We start from the raw sequence: 15,538 nt of genomic DNA on the forward strand, positions 1-15,538 counted from the left end.
CGTTGGGCTCGTGTCAAAGTCGTAGTCTAATTTGTTTTTGTTTTTTTCTTGAAATTATATGATTACACCCATATAAAGAGATTTTTCAAATCAACATTTTTTTTTCTCTGAATTTGATTCGACAACTTGTTTTATATTGAATGTAAATCCAAAAATAACAATGCCAATCATTTACCAATGTGCAATATTCCATCTTCTATGCTGTCACACCCAGTTGAGGATCATGGGATACTAATCTTGCCACGTGCAAACCAGGGTGCAACCTGGACAGCCTGGCAATCATAGTTCAAACAAACTGTGTTTTGGGGTCACCACTTAACCCCACATGTGTGTTTTTGGAATAGTTCAGTGACATAATTATGACAAACAAAAAAGATGAGACACTGGGACCCATGGTGTTTCATTCATCTTTAATGATACTGGTTTGATTCATCTGTGATGTTGCAGTTATCACATTATTCCACAAAGTGCAAAAAATACATTTGCGAAATGCATTTGTTTTCATTTTGTGCGTGACACATTTTCACATATTTAAAATGTTTGAGACTCATTTAGTTGATTGCACTGTAGTTGGAGATGGAAGAAAAACCTGTTTCCTATTGGAACAAAGAAAATGCGTCTGCACAGGTTTTGTGACGGAGTCAGCTGAGATCCATGAATTGATCATGTCATTAACAGTGATAACAAAAGCAGATGAAGGGAGAATAAAGTCATCAGCTGAGTTTGTTCACGGAGTTGAGTAGTTCATTCATCACTGAATAGATAGAAATAAAATAAATGTTAAAAAATTGAAGCCACACAACAAGCCACATCCTCAAAATGGCTTATCATATAAATGAAAAACTACTGTTCCCTTTGGTAATCCTACAAGCCAGAAAACTTACAGAAACCCAGTGTGTATTTGTGGCATTTTTAAGGGGCTCAGTTTAGGGAAACCTGCATTTTTCCCTCAACCATAATTTCTCCACAAACATAACTCATCGTTATGTAAATGAAAAATGAAACGCTGCATGCAAGAACTGTGACGACTGACAAGACACAACAAAAAAACATGTTGACATTCACACAGCACATTCATGACTTTTTTCATCCAGTTTATATATGATTAACACAGAATTGTGTTGTTTAGTCAGAAATAACTGAATTAAATCCAAATAATTGCAGATGTGCAGTTTTGATAAACCATCCAGTACTAATGTCACAGTGAGGAGGAGGCCGGGTCAAAACAAATTCAACTTTTCACTTCAACACACATTGTGATATGCATAACGACGCAACTGGCACCTTTTTCAACTGCACAAACATCTGGTGTCATTCCAGGAGAGACTTCACTGTCTGTCAGTGCACATTTCAGAATCCAATCATAAATTTTAGGACGCAATTAGATATTTCATCAAAATATGACCGATTCCAACTCAGAGGAGTTTTCCCAGGGGCTTGGGCGTGACCTTCAATTCAAATCTTCTGGGTAAAGTTCTCGGGGAAGACACCTTTGGTTGAAAGATCTTTGTTCTGCAACCAGCTAGACTCCAGGAAACCCATGAGCCAGCCGTCGTCCTGCAGACAGATGTTGGTTTGATGGTTTACAGGGTTACAGAATTGAGATATTGAGCTCAATGCATCAGGGATGATAAATGCAAGAGAAACCAACCTGCTCATCTGGATTGTCAAAGGCCACAACCAGCACAGTGTCACCTATCTTGAGTTCCAGCTCATCGCCGTCAGTAGCTGCATACTCGTGTACCGCTTTTACCTGGAAGGGAACGCACATCCTCTTCTCATGATGGAATAACCATGTCACAATAATAGATTTTCTGGCTCTCCTGGAGATCATTTTCCCTGATAACTGTCATATAACCAAACTGCCTGGATTGATCACATGTTTGTGTTTGTGTTAGTATAAATAGTTGACTGACCTTGTAGATGAATCCTGGAGGGAGTTCACCATCTGAGCCGTTGGTCACCGCACTCTGGACCAAAACAAATGTATAGAAAATTGTAGGTATGTTAAAGAAATCTCACATAAAGATGATGTAGTGTGTTTGAGAGGAAAATACTATAATGTATGAAGAAAACGGGAATAAAAGTGTGGAAGATAGAAGGAAACACAAGGATTTCTAGGTCCTGGACTATCCCCCGTTCTACTGAGGTTCCACTTGAGGTTCCACCGGACTCTACCTCGTCGTCGCCCCAGCCACCCTGCCCCACATCGGCACTGCCGTCGTCCCAGCTGGGTTCCGTGTACGCCCTGTCATCGCTCAAGCTCTCCGGACCTCCCGTGGGCTCCGGGTCGTCCCAGCTCGGCTGAGCGCAGCTCTGGGCGGAGCCGTCATGGTAATCCCATCCGCCCGGCGCCTCCTCTGGGTAACGATCCTCGTCAGGCTCGGGTTCCTGCTCTGCTGCGGGCTGGCCTTGCTTTAAGGTCAAAGGTGAAGGAGTGTTGCGGGGCAGTTGGAGGCAGGAGGAGGGGGTGGTGCACGGATTGGGTCATGGAAAGTGTAAAGGTGGAACACGGAGGAGCACGAAGATCAAAAGTATTCGGTGAGGGAGGAAACGTAGGAGAGAGGAGGGTATCGATAAAACCAGAAGAGGAGGAGCGGAGGTCATTTCACCGTTCCAAGATGTCAGAAAAAAGATAGAAAGGAGAGGAACTCTGTTCTCTAAAAGGGAAAAAATCCATTTTGCTCCAAAGAAGATCTGAGACAGATGAACTCAGGCTTACCCACGAGTCCCATGACGGCGCCTTGCATGAAGCAGTGAGGAACAAGACAGGGACTTTAGACATTTCTGCAGTTTACCTGAACGTGAACCGACACCAGGGCATTTCTAAAACCAAACGAGTGGCAATTTGTTTAAAACCAGAAATGAAAGAGCTGATCTGGATCAACGGGGAAAACATAACAAACCTGAAATAACCACAGATGAAAGTCCTCAAAGAATCCGATGAAGTTATCAACATTCACATGCTGACCGAGCATGCAAACATGCATCAATCCATCCAACAAACACACAAACACACACGCGTTTACATGCAGTCAGAAGTTTGATTTGAACGCTGACTGAATGACAGTTTCCCGTGTGAATTGAACTCTTTCAAAGACGTTTTCATTTCACTGTCATCAACTGTAACGTGGTTCCAAGCTGAAACCCTGCAGATGAGTTCAGAGTTAAACTGATTTAAAAAAAGAAGGTTGATGAACCTGCATGTAAACAGTGTTTGATCCTTCGGCTCCACACCTCTTCCACCTTTACAAACTGCACGCACCTTGGGAGCTGGAAATATAACGGGCTGCAATATCTCAACATCCCAGTCCAGCAGGTTCACCCCTGAGCAGGGCTCACGCTGCCACACACACACACACACATATTTAACTGACAGTGATACTGAGGCTTCTTCTTCACGTTAAGTGACCTCAACATGAGTCGACAGCAGTCTTGCAGCTGCAGTCATGCAGACTGCCGCGGTCAGTCTGACCTGTGGCGCAGTGGAGTTTGTGTCGGGTTCTGCAGCCTCGTCCTCCAACGAGCTGACGGGCTGCTGCTGCTGCTGCTGCTGCTGCTGCTGCTGCTGCTGCTGCTGCTGCTGCTGCTGCTGCTGCTGCCTCAGGTCTGGTGACGGCGTCAGCCTGGGTGGAGGCCGGCTGGGTGGAGGCCCGGGCCTCGGCACCGCCAGGAGAGGTTAAAGAAAAAAACCCAAAAACAAACGCAGGTGCATGCATGCAGATGAGGAGACAGAGAGGAGGTAACATGATGTCATGCTGTTGTCCAGGGGAGAGAACTCAGCTTGTTTTTCACAGACGACATTCAGTCACAACATTTATTAGTAAAGCATGACATGGGTGGTTGATAGATGCTGTTTGTAAACTCATTCTTAACATGCATGGTGACATGAAGCTGCTGTGGCCTTAATTCCAAAATATCTAATACGACATTAAGGCTTGTGTGCAGTATCTTTGTTTGTTTTTTCATTTACCTTTGGTGCTGAGCTGGCTGAATCGCTGTGGTTGACTTCCTCACTGAGAAAAGAGCAAAAAGATGCTTTCATTGTGGTTTAGATCCCAATTAAATGACATTTAAACAAAATGAGCATAAACAAACGTGCAGACCGAGACAGAAAAAAAGATGTTTGTTATCAGGAATTAATAACAGAAATGAGATGCTTTTAATCCCTCTGAGCTAAAACTGTTATACGTTCAGTCAACAAACCTTATGAATTGTGTAATTTCATGCAAATGGTTAAATATCTACTTTCCCTGCTTCTGCAGTGAAATCAGTCGTTATTACATCACATAAGGTCCACATAAATATTCATGCAGTCACTTTCACTCTCCATATTTACTCTATAATAATTCTCTATAAAGCATTCAGATGTCACGTTTAGTTCCGCCTATTATCAATTTAACCTTATACATACTTTAAAACCTTTCTGCAAATAAGTTTCTTTTTATATTGTGTGAAAAAAGACTTTTTCTACATGAGTGCATGTTGTTCTATGTTGTCACTTGTCAGACAAACAGTGCAAAACACTTTGACACTGCTGAAGCAGACAAATGCTCTTCATGAGGGAACTCCATTCACTGTGTCTTCAAGTGCTGAGAAATCATAAAAAACTGGAGTAAACCTGCTTGTATAGGAATTTTATTGCGGCTGATTTTATATTTTGAAACACAAAACAAATGTGTTTCTTTCTAAATTGTAAGTTTTCTCTAAAAACAAGAGTAACAGTGTTGGTGCATGACTGGCAGATGAAGGATCACAATCTTTTACTCATGAGGAAATGTCTTTTATGTATTTTAAGTCTGTTAGTTCACAGGTAAAACCACAGGCGTGCAGTGATTTCAGTCCCGCGACATGAAGCAGGACGTGCCACCAAAAGCTTTCATGCTCTCCAGCTTGCTTTGCAGCAGCTTTTACCTCTTTGCACCATCTCCCATCTTTGCTTCTGAAGTTCCATCTTTTCTGCAGCAGGAGGAACATCTCTCATTTCTTCCACATAGTGACACTTCTCTACACTCTACGAGCATCTCTCTGAACTTACTTGAGCTCCTTCTGCTCTTCCAGTTTGGTCATGATGTCGTTCAGGTTCTGGGTGAGCTGCAGAGATTCACAAAGCGGACACCGATCACGGAACGATTCACGTGTCCGATCGATCACCGTGGAAGGGTTTGGCTCACCTTTCCCATTTCCCTGTGGAACTTTTCCTGATGACCTGCCAGGCTCTGGAATGCGTTAACATAGACGCCAACACGACTGCACAGAGGAACACGCACACGGACGCATGGTCAACCATTTGGTCTCCGCTGCCGGAGCGGATCCTGCAGGAGACGTCGGCCGCTCACCTGTCCCACAGGACTGGAAGCTCATCTTGCAGTTCCACGTTCAGCTCCTCGAAAATCCTCTGAGCTCGGCCCAGCTCCTCCTCGGCCTGCACACACAGAAAGCATCCACGTGTATGTGTGTCTACAACACCCAGCAGTGAAGAAAGACAGGCTACTGTGTGCAAACAAAACGAACGGGGTTTCATACAGGAGCTACAGGAACGCAAGACTCAACCATCAAAAACAAGAAGGATGCAAACAGCAGTTTTGATTGGGGGCCAGATTAGATAGCGAGGCAGCAGACATGACCAGCAGTGGAGTGAGCGGCTGTCCAGAGAGAGAAACAAAAACTTCACATTTTCTCTTCTTGGTGTGATTGTATTGAAGATTTTTCTGTTGTCAATAAAAGGTCAAGGTGCAAACACTCCAGACCACGTCCACAGTGAGGATCTTCTTCAGATATCTTTGATTGGGTCCAAATCCTTTTTTTAAGATCTTGACTAGTCAAAGCTTTTCTGTGATATTTCACCTCTTTTCCTCAATCTTATTAAAATGGTTTAAAAAAAAAAGCACAAGAAGCCAAGTGAACCCACATTAAAAGAAGAAAGACGCGTTATGCACCCGACAGTGTGCATAACGCAGTTCACCTGATAATCTCCCATTTTTTATCATGACCACAGTCTCTGCTGTGTTTTTAAGTTATATATTATGGTTAATTTAAGGTACCCGCAATTCGAATGAAGAAAAACTATTCTAAGCATTGCATCCGCAGTCATGAATGACTGAAAACAACTTGTCGCATCACCTCCATGTGCTGATCATGTGAGAGCCTGTGCAGGACCTGGGCTACAGATTCAGGGGGGTGAGGAGGAGGAGGAGGAGGAGGAGGAGGAGGAGGAGGGGGGTGTCAATGATGAACCAGAGTTTCACCTGGTTGTAGGAGAGGTTAGTCTGAGCCACCTGGTGGGCTGATATCAAACCCTGAGCCCAGCTGGGAGCCGCCATCTCCAACAGGGCTGCTGGCTAACCACACACACCATGCAGGACAGAACCAGGTGGAAGAGAGGACAGAGAAAGACAAGAGAGCAAACGACAACAATTCAAGACGGACATGTTAATCAGCAGGAAGTCAGTGAGAGTCGGTCATTCAACATGTTAGTTAGCGGCACATCCCAGTGAGACAGTAGATCTGGAGCTGCTCCGGCCACCAGACAGGGAACTACAGTCTCTGTTTCGCCTCCTTTCTAAAGTGAAATTCAACATGAAGCTCCAACGTTCGCTCACTGTGAGGCTGCTGTGGACTCCATCGACTATCAATGCTCCACAAACACACACCTCTGTGTGTATTACTGTCGCTTCCAGCTTCAATATCCATTTTCTGAACACATACAGTTAAAAAAAAAGCTTTTCAAACAGAAAGTTCATCCCCTCAAAATGTTCTACCTGTCAAGAGGTGGAACCAGGGCCAAACATTCTGTGTGAATGTTGCATGGGTGTGTGCAGAACGCTGTGGTGTGGACTAGTCAGAACGTAGGAGTTGGATAACAAGAGTCTGACACACGTTTATCCATCTCCTGTTTGTATTAGTCAGTGGGAAATATGCAAGTAAAGGTGTGACTCCATGTCTTAACTGTAGCTTTTTACTTGTTATTTACCCCTGGGGTTGATTCCATCAGTGTAATGATGTTTATTGATTATAACACACACACTCACACACACAGCGGTTTACCTTTGCGATCTTGGCCTCGTCTTTCTTCTTGCCTTTCTGTAAGGAGGCGAAGTGATGCCGGGCGCTGTCGAAGTCCACCATCTTCCTGTCGCGCTTGGCGATACGAGCCTGCAGGACAGACGGTCAGTTCTGTTAGACGAGCTGAGAATCATCTAACTGCATCAAACTACAAATCTTCCAGTCTGAGGAAACGCTTCATGATCCCCGTTTGTGTTTGAGCTTCACACACACCTTGATGTCGGGGAACTGAGCCAGGTACGTGTCGACGGACAGCAGAGATTTGTCCGTGATGTTCTGGTGGTAGTCCAACCACAGAGTGTCCGTGTCCTGGTACAACACATTGGTGACATGTCAGAAAAGCATGTCAAAGATTGTTTGTTCTTCTTCTATGGCCTCTCATGTCTCTCTTTGCCTTTCTTTACAGTGGCAACATTTGTTTGGGCTGTAACAACCAATACGGTAATAGTTTTGTTCCTGAATGTAATAAAGTGGAATGAAACAGTAGACGTCCATGACTGACAGAGTGCTGCAGAGTACGTTTCCTCTATGAATGAATCTGATCCACTACATCAATCTGTGATCAACAAACTGTTAATTCCTCATTATGTATTATTACACTACTGGCTACAGTTATTACATTATGGGCTTTAGTACATATAAATTGATTCCATTATGGGTCGTGACACACATGAAAGATGTAAGAGGACGTTTGCTTCAGATGTTTTATTGGAGGTTTTCCTCTGTCGTTAAGTTGATAGTTGGACTTTCTTCACAGTCCATGGAGATTATCTAACCTGTTTACGTTAAAGTCTCCCACTATGTCCTCGGGTGTCTTCTCCTTTTGTGTTTGAGTGCATGTCAGAACCATGACTCTTCATCTACTGGAATCAGAACAGTTACTGTAGCTGGAGGTGAGTGTTGTTGTGAAAATGGCTGCAGTCTGTTCTGGATGTCTGCTCTAGAATAAACGCAGCAGGTCTACTTCCTGTCGTCCAGAGCTGCACCGGTGTGTCCCACAGTCACGGTGACTGAGGCCATAAAGCCCCACCAACAAGCTGACAAGCTGACTTTATCTCATGGCTTCAGAGTTCAGTTTGATTGAGATCTCAACGTTCCTGTGGTTTCCTCTGTCTGATAGTGTCTGTGGGACAGACTGGGCACGCCCTGCGTTTTACCTCCAAGTTATTGTCCATCTCCTTCTCTATCATCTCCTTCAGGGTGAAGGACAGACGCATGCAGTTAGGAAAGAGAAAGTCTGTTAGCAGGCGGGATGAACTGAAGGAGGAGAAGAGCAGCGAGGAAAGCAAAGCCACGCTCTCTGTTGGCGGTCAGTTGTCACCTCTGCCAACGTGTCCATTTCCTCCTTGCCGAACCAGTCGGGCTCGTACATGTCGGCGAGGCAGTCCTGCAGCCGCCGCGACGCCTCGTGCATCGCTTCAATTCAAACACACCAACAAAAACACCATTACCACACACTCTTTTGGTCTTGTTGATGATGGACCGACCAGATATTTGAGCCCTTTGCAGTCCTTATTTGGATAAATTGGAATAGGAAATATTCGGATATGTTGGTTATCTCTATCTTATGATTGTGCATTTCATTTTTTTGTGCCAATTTTGCATCTCTTCATCAGTTTTCTTGTTAGTTACTCAAAATGAAGCTAAAATTTAAAAACTAACTCTGCTATACTCTTTAACTATTGTCACGGAATGACAATGTACTTTTGCTGACACTTTATCTGTGCTACCTACACGTCTAAAATCGCATATGAACTTCAGCTGAGGTTACATCAAGAGGTTGGAATTCTGTGTCTCCTTGTTTTGCATCCCTTCCAGGGCCCTTTGAATCTGTTTGTTGTAGTTCCACGCCGCTTGCAGGTCGGTTCTCATCACTCTGTGGTGCTCTGCTGTCTCTGTAAGGTTATCTACCTCATACACTGTAATGCAGTGTCACGTTGCAGCCTGCTAACTTGACTGACGTTAATATGATGAACACAAACACACTTACTTTTCACTGCCGCCTGGTAAGCTTTCAGGTCTTTTTGCAGTTTGGTGCCTTCTCCCTGAAACCAAACGATTCACGTCAGGATCAAACTGTTTCTGCAGGTATAACATGTGGGGCAGCTTCATTATTCAACGGTCTTTGTAAAACTACGATGAAAATCTGCTAGTGAAGGTGGGAACACTGTCTGCTGACCATCTGCTTGGTGAACTTGGACACCATCTCCTCGAAGGCAACATCTCGGGTCTCGTCTGCTTTGCCCAGCTTCTGCAAGACCTGCGAGAAAGACAAGAGGTACGATCACTTCTTCCATCCATTCAACTCTCACTTCATTTCAGCAGTGCTGCTTTGTTCAGATCTATAACTGGAGGCATGTATTCGTCTATTTTCAGGCTGGACTCAGAGCCATGTGCCTCTCTGCTACGGCTGCGGTTCACACCAGCTGTGTGTCTGCACGAGTACCGCTGTGAGTTGTGGATGTTTGGTTATGAGGATATTTTGATGGGTAGAAATGGGTTTATTGCTCATGTTGAAGTAGGGAACAGTGTTTCAGACATGAAAGCATCATTTAATGGTTTGAAAAGAGGCTTAAGTCAATCCACGACACATAACTCCCAAATAAGACACAGCGGTGATGAAGAAATTCACAAAACAACACACATATATGAAATACTAGAGTAATTACATACAGAACTGTTGTGATGATGCTAAAATCATCGAAACTAAAGCAAAACCAGCATGAATTGATGCAGGATATCAGCATTAGACCAAACTGATATGGGCAGACAATCCTCCAGAGAACAGCAGAACGTCATGAAAGATTAAGCAACCAATAAAATATGATGCAGAATGAACACAAACACACAAAATAACACAAAACAAGAGAAATCCATTTGCAAAAAAATGCAAAGGAATGACAAACCAGGCACAAATTACAACAGCCGGAATGAAAAGTCAGAAATACACGAGGAATATATGACAAACGCATGCACACAAGATACTTCAATCAACCAGCTGTGAAATGGACTTCGCGTGTCAGTTTATAAAGACACTATGAAATCGGCTGCTTTTAGTTCAGAGACTCGGCGAGGGAACAGCACAGAACGATCTCTGTGGCATTTGATTTATGTCTGCGATGTGACCAGAAATACGTCCAACGCCTCCGACAGCGAGTTCGCCTCAGTGCCTGCCTTTTCTTAACGAGGATTATGTTGGTATGTGGAGGTCAAAGGTCAAAGCCTTTGACCCAAAGAAAGATGTAAAGTGATATAGAGCTATTCTAAATTGAGAAAGCCACACACAAATATTTTACTCTATTTTGTTTTTACTTACAAAAAAGAGATGAATTTGTTCTTAGTGAAGTAATAAATGTGCCTTTCGGTGGTTTTTCCAGTCAGCACAGTCCACTGACTATAAGGTGGAGGCAGTAAAAAAAAGATAAGAGGAGGTGTCAACATATTTCTTTTGTTGCTGTTTGTGGAGGAAGGTCAGCAGCTAATCTGATCAGATGACTGACTGCAGACACATGGACGGAGCACCTCCAGCACCTCCACCACCTGCCGCCCTAATCCCGTGATGGACACACAAACCGCCGTCAACAGGACTGAGGGGACTTCCACGCTGCCGCCGAGGCGCTTCAAACGCCCCCCGTCCCCCCCATCCAAACACGTCACACTTTCAACACACAGTAAAGCTGCACCGAGAAGGTGGAGGTGATCGTGCAGCAGAAGAGTCACGGTGCATTCAGGTGACTCATCGTGTGGAAAAATGAAAAGAGTTTCGATCTGCGTCGTGTCCTCGCGAAGACAGACGTACAAACAAGTGTCGGTGTCCAGTTTCAACCCACAGAAATAAACCCAGGGCTCACACACAGGAGGTTTGTGGGGTATTAAGAGTGATGATGAGGAGGAGGGGGGGGGGGGCGCTAAAGATAGACGCACCCTCAACGAGCCCCACCCACTGCAGCGAGGCATGCTGGGAAACCTGGGGTGGAGGGACAGGTGTTCAGGCTCTGAGGTCTGAGGAGTTTGGAGTGAAATGACAGTCGGTGTTCAACATATAATCACATCACATTTAGAAATGATTAATAGAACTTTCTCAGGGTCGAAGTGCAGAACAGCTTCCAAGAAACAGCAGCTCATCAAACCAACTACGTTGTTTGGATGAGAAGTGAGAATGTCGAGAGGATGTGAGAGCTGAGGTGAGGTGAGCTGAGGTAAGGTGAGGAGTTTAACCCTTCAGCTGCTGGTTCCTGCTGCGGCGTCCCGCCGAGCCTCCAGCTGCTTCCTAGAGGCCGTCGACTCCACCTCCACCTCCACCTCCACCTCCTTCTACTCTCAACAACTGGGAATTTTCCCAGCATGCTCGTCTGCAGCACAGCTGACTGGATGAGATTACATCACTATGACAACCATGGTGGCACCGGGTGGGGCGTGAGATGGGCGTGTCAGCTGGTCCCAAACAAATCTTCACTTCAAAATGTGGAAATAATGAATAATAGTATAAAGTCTTGGAATCCTGCGAGTGTCCATCGCTGTGCTCCACTCTCTGACAGGCCAAATCAAAACGAGCAAATCACATGACCAGGAAGAAAGCAGCCAGAATGCACCATCAGCTGACAAGGAGAAAGCAGCAGGCCAGCAGACAGACAGCTGAACGCCAACTCCCTCCTCTTCCTCCTCCTCTTCCTCCTCCTCTGCAGGGAAGATGATACTCTGACCTTCCTCTTTACTTCCCTGCTCTCCAACTCAGCGACTCGCCTCACAACCCGGCAAACTGACCTAAACAAAATTGATTTCTCTCACAGTTCCTTCTCTAAAGTTCTGCTGATCAAATCTTCACGATGCCGAAAAAACATCAGTTCACTGCACAAACCACCGTTTTCAGGCGCTCAAGTCCTTGTAGTACTTTACATGTCTGAGATCTTCTCCTTCTCTTACTTTCCCTAAAACTGAGCTACATTCAAAAGTGTGATATCAAGACGATCATAGGTAATTCGGCCCTGAGAATCTAGGAAATGTTGAAAGAGTTCATGTTTTCACATTCAATTTGAAAGAGAGACTGAAACGCAGCTATTTTATACTTCTGAGCCGAGTCACTTCACACTGTAGTTGAGATTATCTGACAAGTGTTGAACTGTATATCAATTAATAACTTTGTCTTTTCAAATCAATCTATTAGCTGTTTCATTATCAGAATTTTTCTTTTTTTATCCAATTTCTGTCTCATCTATGAATTGGCTCTACCGGAAATATCCTTAGAATTCTGACATTTACATTTAATCTGTAAAATTAACATTAAAAACATTTGTTGTTTTCTTGTATAACTCTGTGTGTTGTTATTGCTCTGTATTTTTACTTATATTATTTCTCTTTTCTTTGTCTGTTTTCAGTGCTGTAAAGCACCTGGTGATCTTTATCTGGGAAAGGTGCAATATGAATAAAGCGTACTTAAATGGCCAGTGAACTATTAAATGTGCAACAAATACAAAAAATACAGCAGAATTAAGAATTAATCTCCCCAAACTCTCTATATAATGATCAAATATTTGAATATTTGATCAATTCCGTCTTAATAACCCAAACTTTTCTTGTTCTATGTCTTATCTGGTCTGTTACCTGCAGTCTGATGGGTTTCTAACGGTAAACGTTTCCTCTCGGCTGCCTGACCCTTCACCTCCTCCTGTTTCTTGTAAATGCAGAGATGCATATTTGGCGTCCCTCCAGATTCCACAATGCGTCGTTTCTAAATCAGCTCCCATGTTAAGACGGGAGGAACGTGGCTGCTCTTTCATTCAGCAGCGGGCTACAGCTGCTGCTGCTGTTATTCAAAAGTGAAATACAACATAAGGCCGTCACGTCCTCCATCGTTTCCTTTGCTCATGCCTGCTGGAGAAACACCAACGGGATCAACAGACGGGGAGGAAACAGACTCTGGACGAGAGAGGAGGATCCGTCCATCGTCAACAATGTCTCTCATCATGTCTCTGCGCTCACAAAACTATCTGAGGAGGTTTGCTCTGAAATTCAGGCGTGAAAAAGACACAAACAATAAGAACAAGCTTGAAAAGGGAAACGGCTGTGACGGACTGAGAGCACTCCCGGCGTGGCACTGAGGTGATTAGAGGGTAAAACCTGGACAGGCTTAAGTAACAGCAGTGATTAGGACAGACAATAATAACCCGGAGCCGAACACACTGTTGATCAGGTTTCATTTGGTCACTTTTAGGGATATTTACTTTGGTTTAATCTCAGAAAGCAACACTAACTCAGTGTGAGGATTTACGGCTTATTGAAGGTCGTCCCTATTTCGGTCGTCAATTTCAGGAACAGGATACACCGATTCCATGGTGTTACTACAGCATATTACTGAAGTATCCTTCCTGTGTGAATATTTACTGGGGCAAGAAACTAATGAATCTTCACTTTAATTAAAAAAACTAAAAATCAAAGGTCACTGAATCAATGTGATAGATCATATTTTGTACATTTAGGAGGAGTTTTCCTATTAAAACCTATTAAAATCAGTCACTCAACACACTGAATATCACAATTATTACAGACAAATCACATTTAGGGGCATACTAGTCACCTATGTTTAACACATTTCCTATGAGATGATATAAAAGTGGACAAATCTGATTCAAAAATACATAAAACCGTGGGGTTTTCACGTTATTGAAGAACTTGGGAGTCCTTTTGGTCAACTTCAATGCATAACTGTACTGAAATTAAGCTTCTCCCATCAATCCTGAGTTAAAGAACTTTGATAGGAATATGAACATATTACAATTTATTATATATGACAGTAAAAAGTGGTGTTTGAGGAGTTCCTTGGTTATTCTCATGGTACCTCACTATAAGTGGATAAATGTGTGATAAACTCAATAAAAACTACACAGAGAGAACATCTACAACACCTAACTATAAAACATACCACTGCGTTTTAGTGCATTGAAGATGTTTTCACTGTTTACTATGAGATCTGAAAATCTGTAAATGACACAAGAAAGCTAATCTACTGGATGAAGCGCCAACAAGTTCTCCGAAAGTATATCTATATTCTGGAAATTACCAGGGAACAACCTTCTGAAAGGAACGGGAACCAACAGCATGTGATAAATGAGGTCCAGCTGATTTGTTTTTGTCATGCGTCAAACGTTGGTCCAGACGGGTTTGAGCACATGAAGACAGTGAGTTCAGGTTCCCTCCACCTGTCCCAGTCCCCAGAGCTTCATCACCGGCTGCACTCTTGGTATTTGAAGGCACAAAGTTGAGGGATCCAGTTTCAGCGGAGGACACCGTGTCCCGCTGCTACGCGAGCCTCGGTTGAATGAAAAGTTGATGGGCCTGGCCTTACCTTCTCCTGCGCTCTGGTGAGCCTCTTCTGGACGTTGATGGCCAGTTTCCCGGCGGTCACCCCTTTCCCTATCTCGGCCATGGCCACTCTGGAGTCAGGACCTGTGAAGGAGGAGGAGGAGGAGGAGAGGAGCTGCAGGGGGAAAAGTCGTCAAGTGGAGCCTCCTCGCTGTGTAAAAGCCCTCCACAGGGAGACTTGGCTCGCTGTGCGTAATTCTAATCCCGGTGACAGCTTCTTAAAGGTGCAATGCGTAATTTAATCCGGTTTGTGTGTGGCAGAAGGAACCTCAACAAAGAGCAGGTGGAGTCTGGAGAACAGAGCAGACACAGTCCCGTTCTTGACTCCGACTGTTAATTGATGGAGACGTGGGTCAGATATGGAGAGATATTAAATTTCCTCCTCACTCACCCTCTTAAAGGCGCCGCAGGTCGTTATTATTAGCTGACAACTGTTGCATATATGCAACTGGTGTGTGGCTGTCTTCACACACACTCTATTTATGCGCACTGAGCGTTTTCCTGTCAGATGTGAGAGCTATATCTAGAGAGAGAGAGAGAGAGAGAGAGAGACAGACAGACAGACAGAGAGAGAGACAGACAGATAGAGACAGACAGATAGAGACAGAGAGAGATAGATAGAGAGAGAGAAAGAGAGAGAGAGCGAGCGAGAGAGAGGCACATCCATCACACAGATACTGAGGACTCACCTGAAGACAGCAGGGAGCACTGAATGGCAGATAAATGCTTTTAACTTCACTATTATCTTTACCAAGTGGAAGATTCACAGAAGTGACGTGCTTCCTGCGGTACAGGTGTCACAGGTGGTCATAACTCCCCTGGATTTCAGGTAAAAAGGAGAGGGAGGAGTCACCACAGGGATTATATTCACTGTAAAACCATCCAGAATAAGCGAGATTGTTTCCTTGTAGGTGGGATATTATAAAGTTTCAATAACTGAATAACAAAAGGTCACTTTGACCTCAATTTGATTCAGTTCCTCTTGGTGGTCAGCAGGGGGCAGCACTGGGAGAGGAAACACCCATTGTTTAGTTCAGATTATTGATTGAACATTAACTGCTTCTGTCAGAAATTAAGTTTTCTCCTCAGAATACGAATCAAAAGGTTTAGACTG

At 44.0% G+C, this 15,538-nt stretch overlaps 1 protein-coding gene across 4 annotated transcripts; it reads right to left on the bottom strand.

Annotated features, from left to right (window-relative positions):
* Positions 1–389: 389 nt before the first annotated feature.
* On the bottom strand, positions 390–14,915 carry LOC308127748 (myc box-dependent-interacting protein 1-like). Of its 4 annotated transcripts, XM_080493022.1 has the most exons (16): positions 14,408–14,607; positions 9,245–9,325; positions 9,056–9,110; positions 8,387–8,481; positions 8,223–8,258; positions 7,279–7,374; positions 7,048–7,155; positions 6,249–6,341; positions 5,340–5,425; positions 5,175–5,250; positions 5,039–5,094; positions 4,915–4,959; positions 3,974–4,016; positions 1,917–1,970; positions 1,652–1,753; positions 395–1,557 (listed from the first exon to the last, which is right to left on the bottom strand). In XM_080493022.1, the coding sequence occupies exons 1-16, from the start codon at positions 14,486–14,488 to the stop codon at positions 1,456–1,458; spliced, it is 1,209 nt and encodes a 402-aa protein (XP_080349148.1). In that variant the 5' UTR covers positions 14,489–14,607; the 3' UTR covers positions 395–1,455. The 4 variants fall into 4 exon arrangements, with proteins under 4 accessions (XP_080349151.1, XP_080349148.1, XP_080349149.1 ...); XM_080493023.1 differs by lacking the exons at positions 6,249–6,341; positions 8,223–8,258 and adding an exon at positions 14,816–14,915 and having other exon boundaries at positions 14,408–14,508; XM_080493024.1 differs by lacking the exons at positions 6,249–6,341; positions 8,223–8,258.
* Positions 14,916–15,538: the final 623 nt, after the last annotated feature.

The sequence above is a fragment of the Lipophrys pholis genome (genome assembly GCF_963383615.2).
Source record: "Lipophrys pholis genome assembly, chromosome: 23".
Classification (NCBI taxonomy): domain Eukaryota; kingdom Metazoa; phylum Chordata; class Actinopteri; order Blenniiformes; family Blenniidae; genus Lipophrys; species Lipophrys pholis.

Bases quoted from the DNA above. Each gene is read 5' to 3' on its own strand.
- LOC308127748 (XM_080493022.1), bottom strand. From the start codon at position 14,488: ATGGCCGAGATAGGGAAAGGGGTGACCGCCGGGAAACTGGCCATCAAC. The intron at 9,111-9,244 runs GTCAGCAGACAG...GTTTGGTTTCAG, and splicing joins CCAAGTTCACCAAGCAGATG to GGAGAAGGCACCAAACTGCA. The intron at 8,482-9,055 runs GTAAGTGTGTTT...TTTGAATTGAAG, and splicing joins TTACCAGGCGGCAGTGAAAA to CGATGCACGAGGCGTCGCGG.